Raw genomic sequence first — 18,053 nt, 5'->3', positions numbered from 1 at the left:
AGGGAAATAGAGAAAAGGAGACACGTAATAGACGCAAAAAGCGTTGTTCCTATATACGAGGAATGATGTTAATTCCCTATTCCCCATACCCTATTCTCAATGCCATCTTCAAGGTGGCTTCTCATTTCTCATTTTCTCCCTGGACCAGAAAGTAATGCTTCATCAATAGTGGAGGAATCCAGCCTCCGTTCCGTTGCACTTGCAGCCAGAACATGGCTGAGTTGATCCAGTGTTTCGTATCACTCATGAGTCACAACAGACCGATCGCTCACACGAAATGAACTCATCAACTCAAGGCTCTATTTCTCTATAGCAATAAATATGCATGCATGCTCATCCAATCAATATACTGAGAATGCATGGATGTGAAATGAGACATGGCTAAGTTGATGAATGAGACGGTGCCGTTGTCGATCCTGGTCGGGGTCTGTGAGAGGGAATGGATTTGCAAAACCAAAGGGCTCTGATCCGATCCGAGTTCTCTTCACTGAAGCAGTGGATCCTGTAATGAAAATCAATGATTAGTGTCTGGACCTTATCATGGACGTGTACGGCAGGAATAAAACTTACTCGGAAATGTTTCTGGTGATTGTTCTGCTTCTCCAATCTGGCTTGATATCGATTCTGGGACCGTAATTCTCGACGGCGACTCTTTATTTCCTCGTTCCTGACGTCTTTCCGCTGTTGGGCGGTGACACCCAACATGCCAGCTTCGCCTCGGCGCATTAGACTGTTCTTGGGAGGCGTGGCGGGAGGAAGGCGCACTGGCTCGTCTGGGTCTACGTCTTCCATCTCGGCGTCGGATCCGGCTTCTTCGATCAGCCGCTGTGCGCGAGCCATGCGTTCGGCTGCCGTGGGGTATGAGTGAAGGTTCTGGCGGTAATATGTCCTTAGGTTGCGATGTCCCGCGATACGACCACTGGGAAGGTACATTTCATGTTCGTCATAAAAGACGGCATGGTTGTGATGATGGGCGTGCGAGTGGAAACCATCGTGAGTTTTGTGGGGGCGTGGATCGGAATGGGAATGGTGTCGGTGTAGGTGTAGGCGTGAATAGGAAGTCGAGCGGTCGTCGATTGGTACTGATGCCAGTTCTTCTGTATCCAGTGAGGAAAAAGACGAATCTGTCTCCCAACCGTCTTCTTCTGCGCCTTCAGAGCTGGATAGTTTGACACCTCCATTTCTAGTCGGAGGCTTGTCCTCATCCTCAGAGTCGTCTTCCTCGGCGTCAGAGTAAGTGCTGGAAAAGTCGTAGAACTGTCCGAACTCGACCATCTCCTCCTCCTTTTCAAAGGCAATCTTGCAGTGGCCCTTGTCCCTCATGTGGGTTTGGACGCCTTCTGCGCTGCCTCGAAGTTTGTGACACCATAGACACTCGAAATTCTCAAAAACCTTGGCCTGCATGTACTTCAAGAGGCCCTCAGGATCGACAAGATAGGTCTGCTCGGGGACAAATAGGCCATGGATCTTGGTCATATGGCCCATATTGAGTTTCCAGGTGGGGGAGTCGTAGTTGCAGAAAAGACATTGGGAGATTGGAATGGAGGTAATTGGCTTTTCTGGAGAAATGGGGTGGTCTTGTCGAGGGTCGGCGTCTGGTGGAGGAGCGGATGGTCTTCTAGACACGGGAGACGCCTCGTGGATTGAAGCATCCTTGATTCCCGCAACCACCTTTTCGAACTCGGCTTCAGCCTCTGGATCTGGCGTCTCGGATGCGACGGTGGAGAGGGTAGAGCCAACAACTGAGTTGGTATCTGCTCTTGAACCTCTCCCACCGTTGAATTCTCTTAGCTTGTGTGCCTTGCTGGCGATATGATTCTGATATGCATTCTCGCTGTAGTATGTTTTCTGACATGTCGTACATGACTTTGCAAAGGAGGCGTGTGCAGCAGCAGCGTGATTTGTCGCCTGGGCAGCCAGGACTTTTTCATTGTAGTCTTGAGAAGAAACTGCGGGCAGTTCTGCAAGTCGCCGTTTGAGGTTGTACCGATGCCAGTCGCTTCTCATGTGTGTCCGCTGTGCGTCACTGTTTCGGAAGGCGACAGCACACGAGTTGCATGTGTAAGGGTGAGTCTGGGTCACATCGGTGATTGTGTCGACGGTTGCCATGTTGGCGGTCGGGGAGGGTGAGGAGGAGGAGGAGGGTGGGAGGAGGGTTGAGAGGTGGAAAGAAGGGTCGACGTTGGCGTGATAGAGAGAGACAGAAAGAGAGAAATAGAGGGTTTCTCAAGAGGGGATCAAGGCTGGTAAAGGAAAAGAAAAGAAGAGGCGCAATAGGCAGAACTTGAGGCGAAAGTAAAGCCAGGCCAAAAGGTCAAAGGTCAACAGGAATGAGAAGTTGACGGTACACAAATGAGAAGACTTGGTGATGGCGGTTACATACCTACGAACAGGAAGCGAAAGTGGTCCTTGGGCATTTTGGAGGCAAACTCAGTTGGTAATTGTGGATTGAAGTCAGAGTGCATGGAATCTGTCCGTGTGAGATTCCGAGTTCTTTGAGGTGGATCTGATTCGATGTGTGCGTGTTGATTGTGGATTGTGGATTGGATGATGGAGGGTGGATGGCGACATGGGTGTGCGTATTTTTTCTCGCACCGCATCTAGGGCGGCGGACGAGCCTATGCCCGTGCATACCTAACCTAATTTACGAGTATTTACTAGTCCCCTCGGGCCCCTCGGCCTACCTATCGCCTATGAGTCAGTCCGGGCCATGACGGCCATGACGTGGTCCGACCTGGCTCACTGACTCTTTGTGGGCCTTGTCGTCAGAGGGCCCGAGGGGGGCCACTACTGGAGCCCAAGGTACCTACGGAGTACCTTATGCCGCCCATGATCCATTATAATGGGCCGAGGGCCACTCTTCACTGAGGCTTATTAAACCCCCTCGCCCCCTCGCCCCCCTTTGACTCTCCAACTCATTGCCCCTCGTTCTTCTCAAACTGCGAAAAAATTGTTGCCTCAACAGCCCCTCAGATGGCCGCCAGAACCCCTCGCCTCCCCTTAAATAGTGTGTGCAGGCCCCTCGGCCGTGATTAAGCCTATTAGAGATTAGATATTAATGGTTATCTTGGCCCTAACGGCGTCCCGGCCTCTATTCTCCGGGCATTGTCCCACCCACCATTGATCCGATGTAGCCGCCTAGACTTAAATTGTATCCTCAACACTTGTAGGCACATCTTCCACGTTTGCGCTCCTATCAGAACAACTTTAAATAATTGCTTCAGGCAGCATCAATGCCGTTATTTGCCCAAAAGGGTCTTGATATCCTGTTCATTTCCACAGTGTCCAGGGCCTGTACCGTGGTGGTCTCACCCTGACAGATTTCCCTATCCCTATTCTACACATCTTCGACTGATCTAGAGACTGATCACTGTACAGAAATCGTTTAGTCGTTCCACCTGCTGCTGCAACTCTTTGCCGTCAGCATCAGCCAGATGCTCGTGTGACCACGGCAGTATGCACTGCTTGAAGAATACTATCCTGGTGACCAATGCTTAAATTATTATTATTCATTTAATTCGTCTATCACGGCTCGTCTCCAATGCCGTTCGCCGTTCGAATTTCCAAACCACGGCTCGTGCCGCTGTCTATCTGGGTATCATCTGTTGGTGTTGTCATAAAACATCATCTGCCGTCCATGCCTTTGCCTTTTGTCCGCAGCCTCGCCATCCTATCCTATTCTTCCATGTTCCAGAATTTCTTGACCAAACGCCAGTCGATCCAAGTCAGGGGAGTGGGCTGACAAATGAACTCATGCCCTGGCCCATGCCCCACCCATCGACAAAAGTCAATAAATAAAGCCTCAGATAAGGACAAGGACCACAATCCCAAGTAATAATGCACCGAGTGGTTGCATCCCACCTTGTCTACCCACGCCATTGGGTGCAGGTGGGGTGCCGCTTGCACTCGTCGTTGACGCCCCGCTTTCTGTCGATGTCGCTAGTGTTGTGTTTTCTCTGGTCGACGTCGGACTGTTGGACCTAGTTATTGATTCTTTTGTTGACGATAATGATGTCGATGTAGCAGAAACCTCTGAAGCACTTGTCGCAGTGGCACTGGGTGAATTGCTGGAGTCAGATGACGGTGTTGCTGAGGTCTGAGCATCTGTGCCTGTAGTCTGCGTCGCAGTTGATAAGCTCGATTCACTACTGCTAGAGGGAACACTCTCAGAGCCGGTTGTAGTACTTGTCACAGGTGTTGAATCAGCAGTGCTGACATCAGAGTCACCTTCAGCCACTCTTGTGCCATCTGCTGAAGGGATGGCCGTAGTCGTTGCATCAGCCGTGATGATTTCATTGCTTGGGACTTGGCTTTCCTCGTTTGGCGCCGTCTCAAAGGTCGTAGTTGGGGCTGCAGTAACCGCACCCGCGGTGCTCGCAGGATCTGGTTCTGAATTGGTGGTGATTGGACCGGTAGTTGGCACGGGTAGTCCTGTATCAATTGTTGGAGCAGATGGGGTGATTAAAAAGCCTTGTTCATCGTAACTTCTTGCCGCGGTCAGCCAGGAGGCATCCGTCGTAACGATGGTCAAGAATCCTTGATCATCCCATGAAGTGTACACTATAGGAGATGAAGGCGAGTCCGAAGCTGGAGCAGATGGCCAGGAGGAGTCCGAGGTTTGGTGAGTGCTCTAGAGAGAAAAATTAGCCAATGTCCATTTGCTGAGCTGGGCCAAGGAGAAAAACTAACCCGAAAGCCCAAGATTCGAAGAGCTTACCGCAGTTGCTATCGACGCCGTGGCAGTTCCAGTCCAAGGATAGCCGGTCCGAGTTGCGGCAATGGATTCGCGGTTGGCGTTGTTACCAAAACCCAGTGGTGCACCATTATCAGGAACCACTGAGGTGACAGCAGGTGCCGAGTCCGGAGAGACTGGCGTGCCCTTGCCTTCAGGGTTGATAGAGCCACCGTTGGATTGAATCGATTGCCATGTACCACTGCTACCAGAGTACGTATACTCTGAACCAGTCGAATAGTCCGTGACTTGGACGCTCTTCACATACATGGTGAAGGGGCCTTGAGAATAGTCGGTGTAGCCTCCTGCCCATTCGATGGTGCCCGGAGCGTTGGCCGGGTCTCCGCCTGCCCATGCGCCCATTTTGACATACATGGGGGTCTGAGGATATTGCCCTGGTTCGGCTTGGGCCTGACTCATGGCTCTCACAGTTGTGCCGTCGATACTCCACACAATCTGCTCTGCTGTCCAGTCAATGCTGTAAGTGTGAAATTGGTCGTGGTTGTTGGAAGCCCCATGGAATGCTCCTCGGTTGTATCCTGTCGTCGTGATGCCTTTGCCAAAATAATTGCTCTGGGCCTGAGAATTGTCTCCTCCAAGCCATTCCCAATCGATCTCATCCAAGCAATCAGATTGCAGAATGGCAGCGCTGACTATGCCGGTGCCTGGAGCGGCCTTGACCACAAAGTCCACATGCCCGAACATGATATACCACTCTGACGTGATGGACGGTGAGTCGCCAGACCGAGCGACGGTGAAGGCGGCCCCATCGGAGGTGTATGAGGTGCTGCCAACAGCAGAGAATTCACTCGAGGGACCAGACGTGAAGTCGACAGAGACACTTCGACCCAATGCAGGGTCCGGAGGACATCCACCTGAGCAATGTTAGTATTCTTCCTGACCCATACATCACTCAGTGGGGATAGAGCACTGACCTTGAGTGAGTGGATTACACTCGGTGAATGTCTGTGCTGCACTAGGTACCAACAGTGAGGTCAAGGTCAAGGCTGAAATCGAAAGCATAGACGGGGAAATGCTCAGGGTGGAAAACATATTGGCAAGACGACAAAAACAAACGCCCTCAACAATGCAAAACAACAAGTGCAAGGAACAACAAGCAGCAAAGCAACTATGAGCAGCGATGGGCCGCTGCTATGATGATAGAGATGAGTCAAGTTCAGCAGTGTGAGTTGAAGGGATGGGCTCTGTTCATGAGAGGAAGGTTTCGATCATGAGTACAAGTACCAAAAAGTGCCAGGAACCGAGAGGCTGGTAAACAAGTCAACGTCAGCGCGTGGCGAGATATCCATGGTTCCGGCAGTGCCAGGCATGAGGATCAATGGAGTCACTGAGACACGTATGATTAGAATAGAGTCATTTGTCTTGTTGCAAACAGTGAATTGACTCGTTCATGTGTGGGATTGGGTGACGACTCGAGGAGGTTGGTCAAGGAACAGGTGATGGAAACGCCCAAAACAGTTTAGCGTCAACATTTTCAGTGGTGGCTGGTGGCTGGCAGGCGCCACTGACCCTTGGGACTAAGACGCTAAAGGCCGACAAGTGTTTCCACTAAGGATTTAGCATGTTACTAGCCACAAACATTTCACTTCACACAACTCCTTTCTGGCCTTGTTGTCCATGTCTTGTTGGAATAACTTGGTTATTCGAACAAAATACTTGGGCGCCTCGAGATGCAAGGACAGGTGTCATATCTTCCAGAATCATGACAAAATCAAAAGAAGATTCAGCCACCTCGAGACCAGTTGCTTGAGCAAGCTCACATCTGGTACTTCAGTTCCTGCTATTTCCACGTGATTATTCGTGACTGGCTCGCACCTAAGTTTTCTTATTAACTTGGTTTAGCTATTAATTATCCTCTTTGAGATGAAGCAGCGTCCCTGTCAATTAATCTACTTTTGCCGTTGCACTGTGTAACCACTTTCAGCCTGCTCACCATATTTCATTCCAGAACCAGTTCTTTCATCGTATATGGTGAAGTCTACTCCGAGGGAATGTGGGGGAACATTGATTCAGATTCCTCTTCATCAGCATTCACTAACTCAGACGCATCTATGTTGGTTATCCAGCCATAATGCAAAGACCAAAATCTATTGGCTGAAGGTACCGGTGTGCCGCGGAGAGACTACAAGGAGTCGCCAACCTACGGCTTGAATTCCCGAACCGGGGCTTTGTTACATATGTGTATACTCTTTTGCGGAGGCAGTAAATGCGGAGAGTCTTCATTTTACGACATCCCCGGAAATTGAAGCATTGGTCATGGGCGCGCTCCTTTGTGGGATGTGGGGATATTTCCCCAATCAACTTGTACTAGGTCGTCACGCCTGTCAAGACTCGTATGTGAGTAGAGAAACTCCTGTTTCTAATAGAAAATTGTAGAGGTCTAGCTAAGACGTATATAAGACCTGCCAGGTCGCACGATCATAGTCATCCGCTGGCTCAACTCTTCGCAAACATCTTGATCAGTTTTGCTGCTCCCAGGATATCACATCCCTATCATATCTGTTGGAATTTGTACTCCTTTCACCATGTCTCTCGTCGCAAAGTATAAGTTTCGGCCGATGAACATGCTGTTCACCGCGCTGGGTGGGCTTGGCTCTGTGTGTTATGGCTACAATGCAATGGTCATTTCGAATACTCTCGCACAACCCTCATTCATTCATTATATGGGTCTCGATCAGAGGGATGATGCCAACGACCTGATTGGGTTGACAGGATCGCTCTTTCAATTGGGTGGCTTCATCGGAACCTTCTTCATCTCCTTCTTTGCCGATCGTTGGGGGCGTCGAGTCGGTCTGGCAGTCCCGGCAGCTATGCTCGTCGTCTCCGCAGCAATCCTCGCAGGGAGCGTTCATATCGGCATGTTCATTGCCGGGCGATTCCTTACTGGAGCTGGCGCCTGTATGATCGTCAGCGCCGTCACTTTGTGGATAAGCGAAATCGTGCCTCCAAAGGTTCGAGGTTCATTTGTCAATGTCAATGGGGCATCTATTCTCATCGGAGGGGCCATGGCTGCTTGGATTGGATACGGCTTCGCACAGCTTCACCCTGGTGACCTCGATAGCAGTCAGTGGCGAGCACCTCTGGCTATAGCAGCATTGCCTCCGTTGGTTCTTCTGAGCTTTCTCTCCTGGCTACCGGAGAGCCCGAGATGGCTCGTGAAGGAAGGCAGAGACGAGGATGCCAAACAAGCTCTCAACCGCCTCTGTGTTCCCGAAGAAGCCGCCGATGAGTTTCTGCAGATTCATCTCCAGCTTGAGCATGACCGACATCTCGAGAGCTCCTATATGTCTATTCTCAGGAAACCAAGCTACAGAAAGCGAGCCATTCTTGCTATGCTCACCACCATCTCAACTCAAATGACTGGGCCTCTCGTCATCGTCAACTACGGACCTATCATTTACTCGACACTTGGATTCGACACCAATAAACAGCTGATCTATCAGGCCGGTTGGATCCTGACCGGGCTTGCTGGAGGTCTGATATCACTGTTTATCGTTGACATGATTTCACGTCCAAAACTCTTCGCCGTTGGGATCATCGGCACTGTCACCATGCTGGCTATAGAGGCTGCGCTTGTGGCTACTTACGCTCCAAACCCCGAGGCACTGGAAAATCCCAACACGGCTGCGCTAAAGGCAGCAGTAGCCATGTTCTACGTAAGTTCTTTGTTTCATTCCTACCGCTCAGTACCTTTCTCGAGTTCAAATCTGTTCCTAACATTCCTCGTATAGATCTATATCCTTTATTTCGAGGCTACCCTCCAAGGAGTTCAATTTGTGTACTTGGGCGAAATCTTCCCCATGCATCTGCGAGCGAAGGGCGTCGGCATCGGTATAGCAGCTCTCTGTGCCATCAACATCATGTGGCTCCAGGTTGCACCCACAGCATTCGCCAATATCGGTTGGAAATTTTACCTCTGCTTCATCATTCCTGGCACAGCTATGGCAATCATGATTCTGATTTTTTGGCCTAATACTAAGCAAATGCCCTTGGAAGAAATCGCTGCACTGTTTGGTGATGAGGTTGAGCGCGTGGAGCAGCACACTCAGGATGAAAAGGCTCTATCGGTGCATGAGGCCTCATTGGATTACAACGAGAAGGTCAAAACGGTGAATTAAATATTCATGCTGCGGAAAAGCAAGGATTCTTCGAAGCCCTGAAGTGGCTGGCTGCTAGAGGGGATTTGAAGGTAGAAGATGTTGTAAGATTCACAGCGAGGGACATGGAGATACCGTCCTTCTGTGAATCAATAGTTCAAGTTTGTACTTTATCATATATTTGGAAAAGCTCATCATTGCCCGATACTGCAATCAACAGTATTCAGTAAATACCTACCGATTGGTCTAATAGAACGAACGGAGATTCTAGTTCGATGCGGTAGTGGTCGATTTTCATGCCCAATTCAACTCTCTCTCAACACACTTTGAACATGTTCCATACATATCTATGGCTAAGAACAGTCCCAATACATCACCACCACGCCCTTAAGCATCCACCAGCTTCTTATTGAAAAAGGCAATCTCGATCTGCAAAGGATCAAAGAACTCGATGATTTCACTCAATCCCTCCCCGTCACGGCGTAGATAATATCCATAATATGGCTGTTTGTACTCCCCATAAGTTGCTTTGCCCTCTCCACTGGCCCTCACAAATGCCTGAGTACCATCGACGAGCACGTCCGAAACACGGATGGTCGGGCGCTCTGTGTAGCCTGAAAGAGCAGGTGCCAGGCGAGCGAAGATGTCATCCAATCCTTTGTAAACTCCCGAGGCTGGAGTCTGCCCTGTTAAGATGAACTGTCCATCCTGGTTGAGAAGACGATATGCCTCCTCGAATTGTGTTGTAGTGACATATTCTACAAACTTGTTGGCGAGTGCGCGTGTTTTCTCGGTGGAAGCTGCCAAATCAGACATTGTGATGGTGGTTCGTGTTGGAAGATTTGAAGAAATCGACAGAAATCGTGAGAGTTGGATGAATGGAAGACGAACAGTGGCAGTGTGAAGAACACAAGATCCTGGGGCATAACAGTAATGAATTGTTGTTTTCAATGCTTCAAGTACTTGGAAACAAGACTTGCTAGCCGAGTGCTATCCAGGCTGTCGAGAAATTTTGCAATCCCATGGGTCGAAAGGGTTTCGAGGTCGGAGTCTTCGGTAGCGAAGGCGAATGAGACACACTTCCACCAACCCGCGCTCCGGGGAGTCTCAAAAGTCGGGTACATGGAATTTGAAAATTGCCGGATTTGTCCAACAGTCACGATTGAAGATTGTTCCCATCAGGGAGGTAGAATGCTTGGGGTAGTTGCGATGCACTCCCCGCCATGTATGATTGTAGCTATGTTATAGGACCCGGCTACGGCTCCTCAGGTGGTGAAAGCTGAAGGGCTCAAATCGCCGCGGCCTGCTCAGCCCAGACGGGATCTTGAACTCCCACGGCGTAACGATTGGTCCAATCATGACCGCCGATTCTTCCAGAACGCCATGGCTCACATATTATCATGCAAGGAGCTGTCAAGTCTTCACCCAGTAATCCTCTCCATATGTGCAAGCTCGCAGCTCATTATCGAATCAGTACTCAAGTCTCAGCAGCAGGGTGGTCTGTTGAAGTGAACTACCAGCATGGGAACGAGTCGCGATGGCTATCTCGGCGACCTCGAGGTGGCTTCTACTCGCATACCAGCAGACAAGCCTTATGTGATGTTGAACATGATGAATTTTAAGCCAATCGCTTCATATCAGCCGGATTTCGAGCGGGAGAGCTCCAGCACCATCTCAGGGGTAGAAGCATATACTATCTACAGAGAGAAGTTTGGAAAGCGAGCGGCAGAACTGGGCGTCGCATCAGCCGAGGTCCTGTTCCTCGGTCAGGCTCATACAAACTTGATGGCAGGCGACCATGAGGGAGAGGCATGGGACTTTATTGTGATGGTCAGATTCAAGAATTTTGCATCATTTCGGTTGATTCTCGAGGATGGGGTCTATATCAAAGCCATTCAGCCTCACCGCCTCGCCGCGGTTCGAGAGTTCAGATCTTTTGCAGTCACTGAAGTCAGCCCATGATTGGAGCAAACATTGGCAGGTGTCTATCTTCAGTCTCGAAGAAACTCGGTCCGAAAAGATAAAAGAAATTTCGATGATCATTCAGAGGACTTCCAGAATCATATGACATGTCACTTGGGACAGAACCCAATATCACTTCTCTTCTGATCCGGAATCAAGTGCTCCTTCAAAATCCTTCAGAAACGCCCATCGAAGTCTATTGACATACCCTTTCTCTTTCCACGTCCTGAGGCTGCCGCGTGGAAACCATTCGATACCGACTTCAGGATCTAGTAAAGTATCATCGTGCGCGATGACGACAAAGACATTTTCCATCGCATCGTACTGTCTCATTAGCTCTAGCGAATGGACTGCATGTTTCTTGTCATGAGGAGTCTGGTCATTCAGCTCATAGTATGGCTCGTTGCCTTTCTTCTTCGGATGAAACTTTTCGAAAATGTGACCAGGGCACGAAGAAGGGTACCTCTTAGCCAAGGGAGAAGGATCTATGGCTTTAGGAAGAGGGAGATACACATTCGGACGAATTGCAGCCGAGTGATGGGCAGTATCTGCACCCATAAAGATAAAAGTATCTTCAGCATCTCCCTCTTGAGTCGAGGTTACCCTAGCAAGCCCACACATGTGGCCGATAGCGTGGCCAGGCGAGTCGACAAGAAAGAAGGAGCCATCCTTGAAAAAGTCGATACCCTGGAAGTTACCCAGCTTCACTGTAGGCTCTTTGAGGAAATCAATCTCTTTATATTCGCGTCCCACAAAGTCACTGTCTGATAGGGGTGATTCAGGGTTTGTGGGATAACCTGGAAGGAGAGATTCTTTTACTCCTGCACCCGCAATCAACGTTGTGCTGCTGGGAAATGTGGTCACGTCGCCGGTGTGGTCAAAATGCCAGTGACTCCAAATCACAGCCTCGATCTCTCCCCCTGCCACATTGATTCCATTTTCTTGGAGAATCTCAGCGACATTCTTTTCAACGGCACAGACCCAATCCGGCGGTGTTAACTGGTTGACTATCACTGGAGGTAAATTTTGCCAATCTTTCCGGAGACCCAAGTCAAAGACGATTTTACGATTAAGCTTGGGATGCTCCACAAGAAAACTGAAGGCAGGTGCGTTAAGAGATTCATGTCCTTTGATGGCTGGGGTCATGAATCTCCCAACGGGTGCATGGATTCTAGACGTAGTGTCGATGATTTGAACTTTGACCGTAGCTCCTGGAGGAATGCTCAGAGGGCTGATTGATTTGGCCTGGTATAGAGTGTTCTGGGTGTCCGAAGGCATCTTTACCGATTACGGTTGCAACATCAGCCTGTAGAGACGTACTCTAACGGAAATGATGTCTTCTGAATTCCTTTTATACGTACTCACGACAATATGCAGGGCGCCAGTGATGTTGACAAAGCGAACTCACTTCCTGTCGCAGTTTTCCCCGCGGGCCGGAATTAGGGACCATGTCTTCTAGGCTGTCATCAAGCACAAGTCTGTCAAAAGCCGAGGAGCGCCTCGGCGGGGATCACTCGGCGGGGAATGCGCCATGTCCTCTTCTCCAGACTTTTTCAAACTGTCTTAAAAAGTGCCTGAAGGCTGAAGCTCACGTGCTTCTCATCCTACAGTTACAAGCACGCCGCTTTTATCCATACCGAACTCCGCTCCCCACTCGCCTCCATCACCTCTCCACATCCTGCTTACTATCCTCTTCTCTGAAGGCCTCTTGACATACGACTTTCGACTCCTTCATCGGCCCCTCGTCGAGGCTGCGCAAAGGGACGGGCTCAACTGGATACAAAGCCTCGGAACTCTACCTTGAGCACGATCAATTCGGGGTTTGAAAACTTTAAAAACTCCGGAGGGTTACAAGTCCTCAGCCTCCCACACCAGGCATCAACCGTGCATGCCGAACTCTAGGTGACTGACTCACTTAGAGATTTTGGATCAGCCTGCTGGACACGCGTTCACTTACTGACTCATCACTCTCCCTTTTGCTCAAACCAGGATTTACTTCCTTCCCGATGGTTTAATAGGCAAGATTGCCAACATACTATCGCATGTTTGACGCGATGACCATGGTATTGCGGCTGAAGAATTGCATGGTGGGTCGGTTGTCGAATCAAGAAATGTCAAGGAGCCTACTCCGTGACAAGTCCGTCCTCAAACGAGACTTTTCTGCATTTGAACCAACATTTTCACAAACTCAAGTGACACCGGATCAAATTCTATCACGTTGTCTTTCTAGGTGAGCCAAACAAATCTAAGTCCCACTCCTCGTTGCGGAGTATATGCTACGACTTTGGGGCTCGGCATTCCCATGATACCTGCAGGACTACTACCCCATATGAAAGAATGACTCATTTGCCAAAGTAAAAGGCCCGAGAGCTCTTGTACGAACCTACGCTATAAAAGGTCACGCATCCAGAACTTTCGACAATTATCATCCTTCGATTCATTGCCCCCCGGCTCCATAATCCTTCGACATAGTCTTCATCGGCTGGTGGGAATCGAACCCACCGAGAATTGTTCCCTTGAAGAATGATGAACCTAATTCCTGAGCGGCACCGATGCCGATTGGTATTTCTGACATCGAGGGGAGAAATCTAGCAGAAAAAAATGGGTCAGCCTCCGACTATATAACTTGTCTTCTTCATTGCCCCCCGGCTCCGATATCCTTCGATGTAGTCTTCATCGGCTGGTGGGAATCGAACCCACCGAGAATTGTTCCCTTGAAGAATGATGAACCTAATTCCTGAGCGGCACCTATGCCAATTGGTATTTCTGACTTCAAATACTGCTGGTGATCTGCAGAGAGACGATAGGGGCTGACGGACTCGTGGCATCTCTTGGGGAAAGTGAGGCTGGGAGCTGTTAGCTAAAGAACCAACTGACGTAAGGACTGCAATTCTGGCTAGCGATGCTGACCTACCTTGGGTGCTTGAACGTTCGTGCTAGTGTATGACGAAGCATAAGCCGAGAACGAGGAGGTAGCATGGACACTGGTTTGATGGAGTAGCACGGTGAAGAAAGGGGGAAGCAGACAAAACATGGAACAAGAGACACCGATGCAAAGGGTCTTTGGATTTCCTGGGAGAATTGGTGCACGAAGAGATGGAAGAAGAAGAGAGAGAGACTGGAGATATCAGAAGACAAAAGAGCAGGCAGACTTGGTTCTACGGCAGGATCACAAGAGGGCAGGTGAGTGATGGCTTCCATTTCCAAGCATGATGATGAGGAAAGAACAGCATCTTGCTGAAGAAGGAGCAACAGAGCAGTGACTGAGGAGATAAGGGGACGCATCTCTCAACTCTATCGCTCCTGCCTACCACGAGTGTCTTGTCTTTGGGAAAAGAACCATGATGACTTGTGCGAAAGGCAGGAGGAGCAACTCAATCACCGCGTGATCGAAAGCTTTCAGCATGAGTACCTGAGGTAGGATACTCCGTCTACGAACTCAGCAGCAGCTCATGATATCTCCGAGATCTATTTCTTTGACACTATGGAGTTTTACTTCAAAGAGATGAAGGACTCGCAAGACAGTGGCCTCATGCATGTAGGTCTCGCGCGACAGTGAGGATCATTATCAGTGCAAGGATGCACCCACTACCATATCTACAGCCTCTACCCTGGAATGCGCGCGCTTTCAACGATTCCCTCAGCTGAGAGAAGGACGCCGTCGCAACATGTGGCTCGGAAGAACCTCATGGCTTCCAATGCTGTTGTCCTGGGAGTGGCTCTTCGGAGGATTTCTGGTCTTGAAGGGGTGCACAAATCTACGAAATGCCACAGAACAATCTACGCTTCATCGTGGAGTTCCATTCGGTTTAGAAACGCTCTGTTAACTTGAGATTCAGGTGTAAGCGCGACAAAGACGACGTTTATTCTACCTGGATCAGATCAAATGACTTCTCAGCCTGGTGTTTCGTGAAGCCTGGATCATTACATATGTTTCGCCTGGGTGCCATAGAAGGCTTGATCTACGGCGGCGCCATACGTGTCCAATACCGTTGTCCGTAAGTCACCAATCTGCATTGCCATGCCTTTGGGCGCTGGTTGGCTTGCAATATACCAAACCGTTGACGGCGGGAATCCATCCATACTCATATCCATGACGGTTGCTGTTTGACTGAGGGAAGGATTACTGTATTGCGAGTTTAGAGATGACTGCTGCTGAGAGGTTCTGATAGCACATAAAATCCAGGTGAGGGTCAGAATACCTTCCCATTGTCCTGCCGCGGCTACATAAGCGGACCAGGCCTGAAGAATAAGTTCGTCAAAAAGCTGGAGCACAGACTTATCGATTTTCTTCGGACCGTCAAAGCACGCCTCGCAACTAGCACTCATGACTCCCAAGCATATTTTCATCATAGATTAGTCAAACTGAAGACTCAATCGGGGTATTAGTGTCGGTACAGTTTAGGATCTTTCTCTCGTGTTGTCTAACCCAGACAGAATCTTACTACGCAATATCCCAGTTCCCTATACTTTACCTACCTGTGTGAATCTCAGGCACCGAGCCTTTACGAATAGCCAAGTCTCTTATGAATCACAGTGCTATAGTCTGATTTTCCTGTAATGGTGTGGCATGACTACTTAGCACCAAAGGGGTGGACGTACGGCGCTGCTTTGAGAACTGCGATTAGTTATTAGCTTCTCCGGAAACGACCAGCCTGGTCGGATGGCTCACATCGAGAGACACATCCGCGGTCACCAACGCATAGCGAACCTGCGTAGGCACTCGTCGGCAACGATTACACCTGTACTCCGCCGCTACGAGCGTTTGGGCGGGGCCCCACACAGGTGGCAGATGGTGATTCTCAGCCTGGGTTCGCTCCTGTCAGGGTGAGCTGAGGGTGAGCACAGGGGGGCGTCACCCTCCCTCCGCATGCTGGTGAGCTCGCTCCAGGTTTACTGGGTAGACATTGGTATTGGGGTAGTAATTCTACTTCGCTCATTCTCATGTGGAGACGATTGGGGTAAAAAATCGAGGACCCATCGTTGGATAGGTAGCGAATGCCGTCCGTCTCCATTCACAGGACAGACACTTCACTTTCATCCTCGGATATTGCCTTTTCTTCTTCTATGTATCTTGGTCACTGCTTGATGAGTTGTAAAAGGTGCCTGGGAACAGGTCTTCAATATGGAGGCGACAACACAAATAATCTCCGAGCCAGGAGAAGCAATCTCCAACATGGCGCAAAAGCGAAGCAGAAGAGCACGCGCAGCTTGTGAAGTTTGTCGAACCAAAAAGGTCCGCTGCGACGCACGCGGTGGTCTCTCCTGCTCGAATTGCACTTTCGATGATGTTCCTTGCGTCCTAGCACCCAGAAGGTTTAAAAAGTAAGGAGACTGTGCTGATGCTTCAACTTTGGAAATATCTGATATTCTGCAAGGTCCAGCAAACCTCTGAAAAGTACGACCCTGGCACCGAAACCACCGAACCAAGACAGTGGATCTGGGAACAACAACATCAGCGCAGGCGTGGCGGCTCCTCCGCCCAGTCAGGACCAAGCAGAGCACTTCCCACAGTCATTGGCATCAGTGTCATCTCCGAGCATTGAGACTGAACTTCAATCCTTACCTGGTAAGTCCACGGTACACTGACATTGGTGGTGTTTCCTCCATATTGACGACTTGAAAGACCCTCAGATCTGGACATCAAATATTCACAAACCAAGCGCCTCCTCGCCTTCAGATTCGTTCGGCCTATCCAAACGCTCGGTCCCCAGGACGGGGTCAGTACATCACAGTGCTTCGGTAGTAGACTTGCCTGCATACATCAAACCCTTTCCTACCACCATAGACTCTGAGGATGTCGAATATCTTCGGACAAAAGGAGTCCTTAATCTTCCGGATCGCGACATACGTGATGCCTGTTTAGCAAGCTACTTCCAGCACGTTCAGCCAATGTACCCGATCGTGGAACCTGCCAGAATATCTTCCATTATCGCAGGCACAGCTTCGAACAATGAAAAGCTGAGCCTACTGCTCTTATATGCCTTCATTTTTGTCGGCGGCACATGGATTGACGTGAGGCTAGTCCGAAAGTCTGGATTCCTTTCGCGCAATGCTTTTCGAAAGTCGATACATCGCAAGATGCGTCTTCTCTACGACGCCGACTATGAGAATGACAGGGAATGTCTTATCCAGGTCTTCATACTCTGGACCTTTTGGTTCGAAGGGCCAAATGAGAACAAGGACGGCTGGCATTGGATAGGGGTAGCATTGTCCTTGTCGCGAGTCATTGGATTGCATCAGACCTCTTCGCAATCAAATCAGACCAAAGCAGCTATGAATCGACTTCGTCGACGACTGTGGTGGAGTCTTGCTACCCGGGATGTTATCTGCTCATTTTCTCTCAGCAGGTGTCCACGGATAGCAGACCTTGATTACAATGTTGATATGCTAGAGGTCACCGATCTCGAATCCGCAAAGGCGCCAGCTGTAGTTCTCGGAACCATTCCTCAGACTCTCCAACATCAGCAAACTGTGGCCCAAATTTGTGTGCTATATACAAAACTGGTACACATATTCGGCAAGGTATGCAAGGCAGCGTATCCTGAATCTAGCTGTGGAAAATCTTCGGTACTCTACTCGAGCCAGCAATTGCAGGGAAAGGACAGCATTAACATCAACCGGAAATCTCCAGTGACAGAGCAGCTTGCTTTGTTCCAGAAACACCTTGATTCGTGGCGGCAAACCATTCCAGATGAACTCTGGCACGTCTCGAGCATACCATCAAATATGACTGGCCCTGAGAGTGTTGAAGTGGTGCATAAGGGCCTTCTGTCCATGATGTACTATGCGACAGTGATGGTTTTGCATCGGCCACAGATGCTTTCTATGAACCGAATGGATGATGGCTGTGATTCTTCAGCAACACCATCTCCAGATCCCGCAAGAACCATGGTCAGATTTGCTGCACGCCAAATCATCCAGATTGCAATGGACTTCTACCAAGAAGATATGGTCAAGTCACTTGCAGCAACCTGCATTACGTGCTTGATTCTTGCGAGCATTAGTCAAATCTTTGATATGCTGTCCAAGGAAGAAACGATTCGATCTGAAGCGAGTCAAAGGTTAGAACAATGCAAGGCAATCTTTCACGCTTTCTCCGAGCAACAAGTGGGTGGTCAATGGGCTCTTGAGGTCATCAGCTACATTATTTACCGACTTGAGCATCAACGGCGCGGGCAGCCCGCAGACGGCTCCACTATCAAAGGCAACCTGAATCCCAATTCCATCCAGGGAGCGAG

General features: G+C 49.6%; 4 protein-coding genes across 5 annotated transcripts; 1 reads left to right on the top strand and 3 right to left on the bottom strand.

The window, feature by feature from the left end:
• Nucleotides 1-21: 21 nt before the first annotated feature.
• On the bottom strand, nucleotides 22-2,542 carry PV10_06435. 2 transcript variants are annotated; one of them, XM_016371230.1, is made up of 2 exons: nucleotides 571-2,542; nucleotides 22-502 (listed from the first exon to the last, which is right to left on the bottom strand). In XM_016371230.1, the coding sequence occupies exons 1-2, from the start codon at nucleotides 2,107-2,109 to the stop codon at nucleotides 485-487; spliced, it is 1,557 nt and encodes a 518-aa protein (XP_016223523.1). In that variant the 5' UTR covers nucleotides 2,110-2,542; the 3' UTR covers nucleotides 22-484. The 2 variants fall into 2 exon arrangements, with proteins under 2 accessions (XP_016223523.1, XP_016223522.1); XM_016371229.1 differs by having other exon boundaries at nucleotides 22-2,542.
• Nucleotides 2,543-3,195: 653 nt separating this feature from the next.
• PV10_06434 (uncharacterized protein) lies at nucleotides 3,196-6,072 on the bottom strand. Its single transcript, XM_016371228.1, has 3 exons — nucleotides 5,668-6,072; nucleotides 4,718-5,607; nucleotides 3,196-4,630 (listed from the first exon to the last, which is right to left on the bottom strand). Exons 1-3 carry the CDS (start codon nucleotides 5,783-5,785, stop codon nucleotides 3,803-3,805), a joined length of 1,836 nt encoding a protein of 611 aa, XP_016223521.1. The 5' UTR covers nucleotides 5,786-6,072; the 3' UTR covers nucleotides 3,196-3,802.
• Nucleotides 6,073-7,278: 1,206 nt separating this feature from the next.
• On the top strand, nucleotides 7,279-8,871 carry PV10_06433 (uncharacterized protein; the record flags this gene model as incomplete). Its single annotated transcript, XM_016371227.1, has 2 exons — nucleotides 7,279-8,409; nucleotides 8,485-8,871. The coding sequence occupies 2 exons, from the start codon at nucleotides 7,279-7,281 to the stop codon at nucleotides 8,869-8,871; spliced, it is 1,518 nt and encodes a 505-aa protein (XP_016223520.1).
• Nucleotides 8,872-9,237: 366 nt separating this feature from the next.
• On the bottom strand, nucleotides 9,238-9,666 carry PV10_06432 (uncharacterized protein; the record flags this gene model as incomplete). The annotated part of the gene is made up of 1 exon (XM_016371226.1): nucleotides 9,238-9,666. One exon carries the CDS (start codon nucleotides 9,664-9,666, stop codon nucleotides 9,238-9,240), a length of 429 nt encoding a protein of 142 aa, XP_016223519.1.
• Nucleotides 9,667-18,053: the final 8,387 nt, after the last annotated feature.

Source organism: Exophiala mesophila (assembly GCF_000836275.1).
Source record: "Exophiala mesophila strain CBS 40295 unplaced genomic scaffold supercont1.4, whole genome shotgun sequence".
NCBI classification, from domain to species: Eukaryota; Fungi; Ascomycota; class Eurotiomycetes; order Chaetothyriales; family Herpotrichiellaceae; genus Exophiala; species Exophiala mesophila.
The sequence above is the reverse complement of the archived record's forward strand: the minus strand, read 5'-3'. Positions and strand labels throughout refer to the sequence as shown.

Bases quoted from the DNA above. Each gene is read 5' to 3' on its own strand.
- PV10_06434 (XM_016371228.1), bottom strand. From the start codon at position 5,785: ATGTTTTCCACCCTGAGCATTTCCCCGTCTATGCTTTCGATTTCAGCC. The intron at 5,608-5,667 runs GTCAGTGCTCTA...AACATTGCTCAG, and splicing joins GTGTAATCCACTCACTCAAG to GTGGATGTCCTCCGGACCCT. The intron at 4,631-4,717 runs GTAAGCTCTTCG...TTTTCTCTCTAG, and splicing joins CGGCGTCGATAGCAACTGCG to AGCACTCACCAAACCTCGGA.
- PV10_06435 (XM_016371229.1), bottom strand. From the start codon at position 2,109: ATGGCAACCGTCGACACAATCACCGATGTGACCCAGACTCACCCTTAC.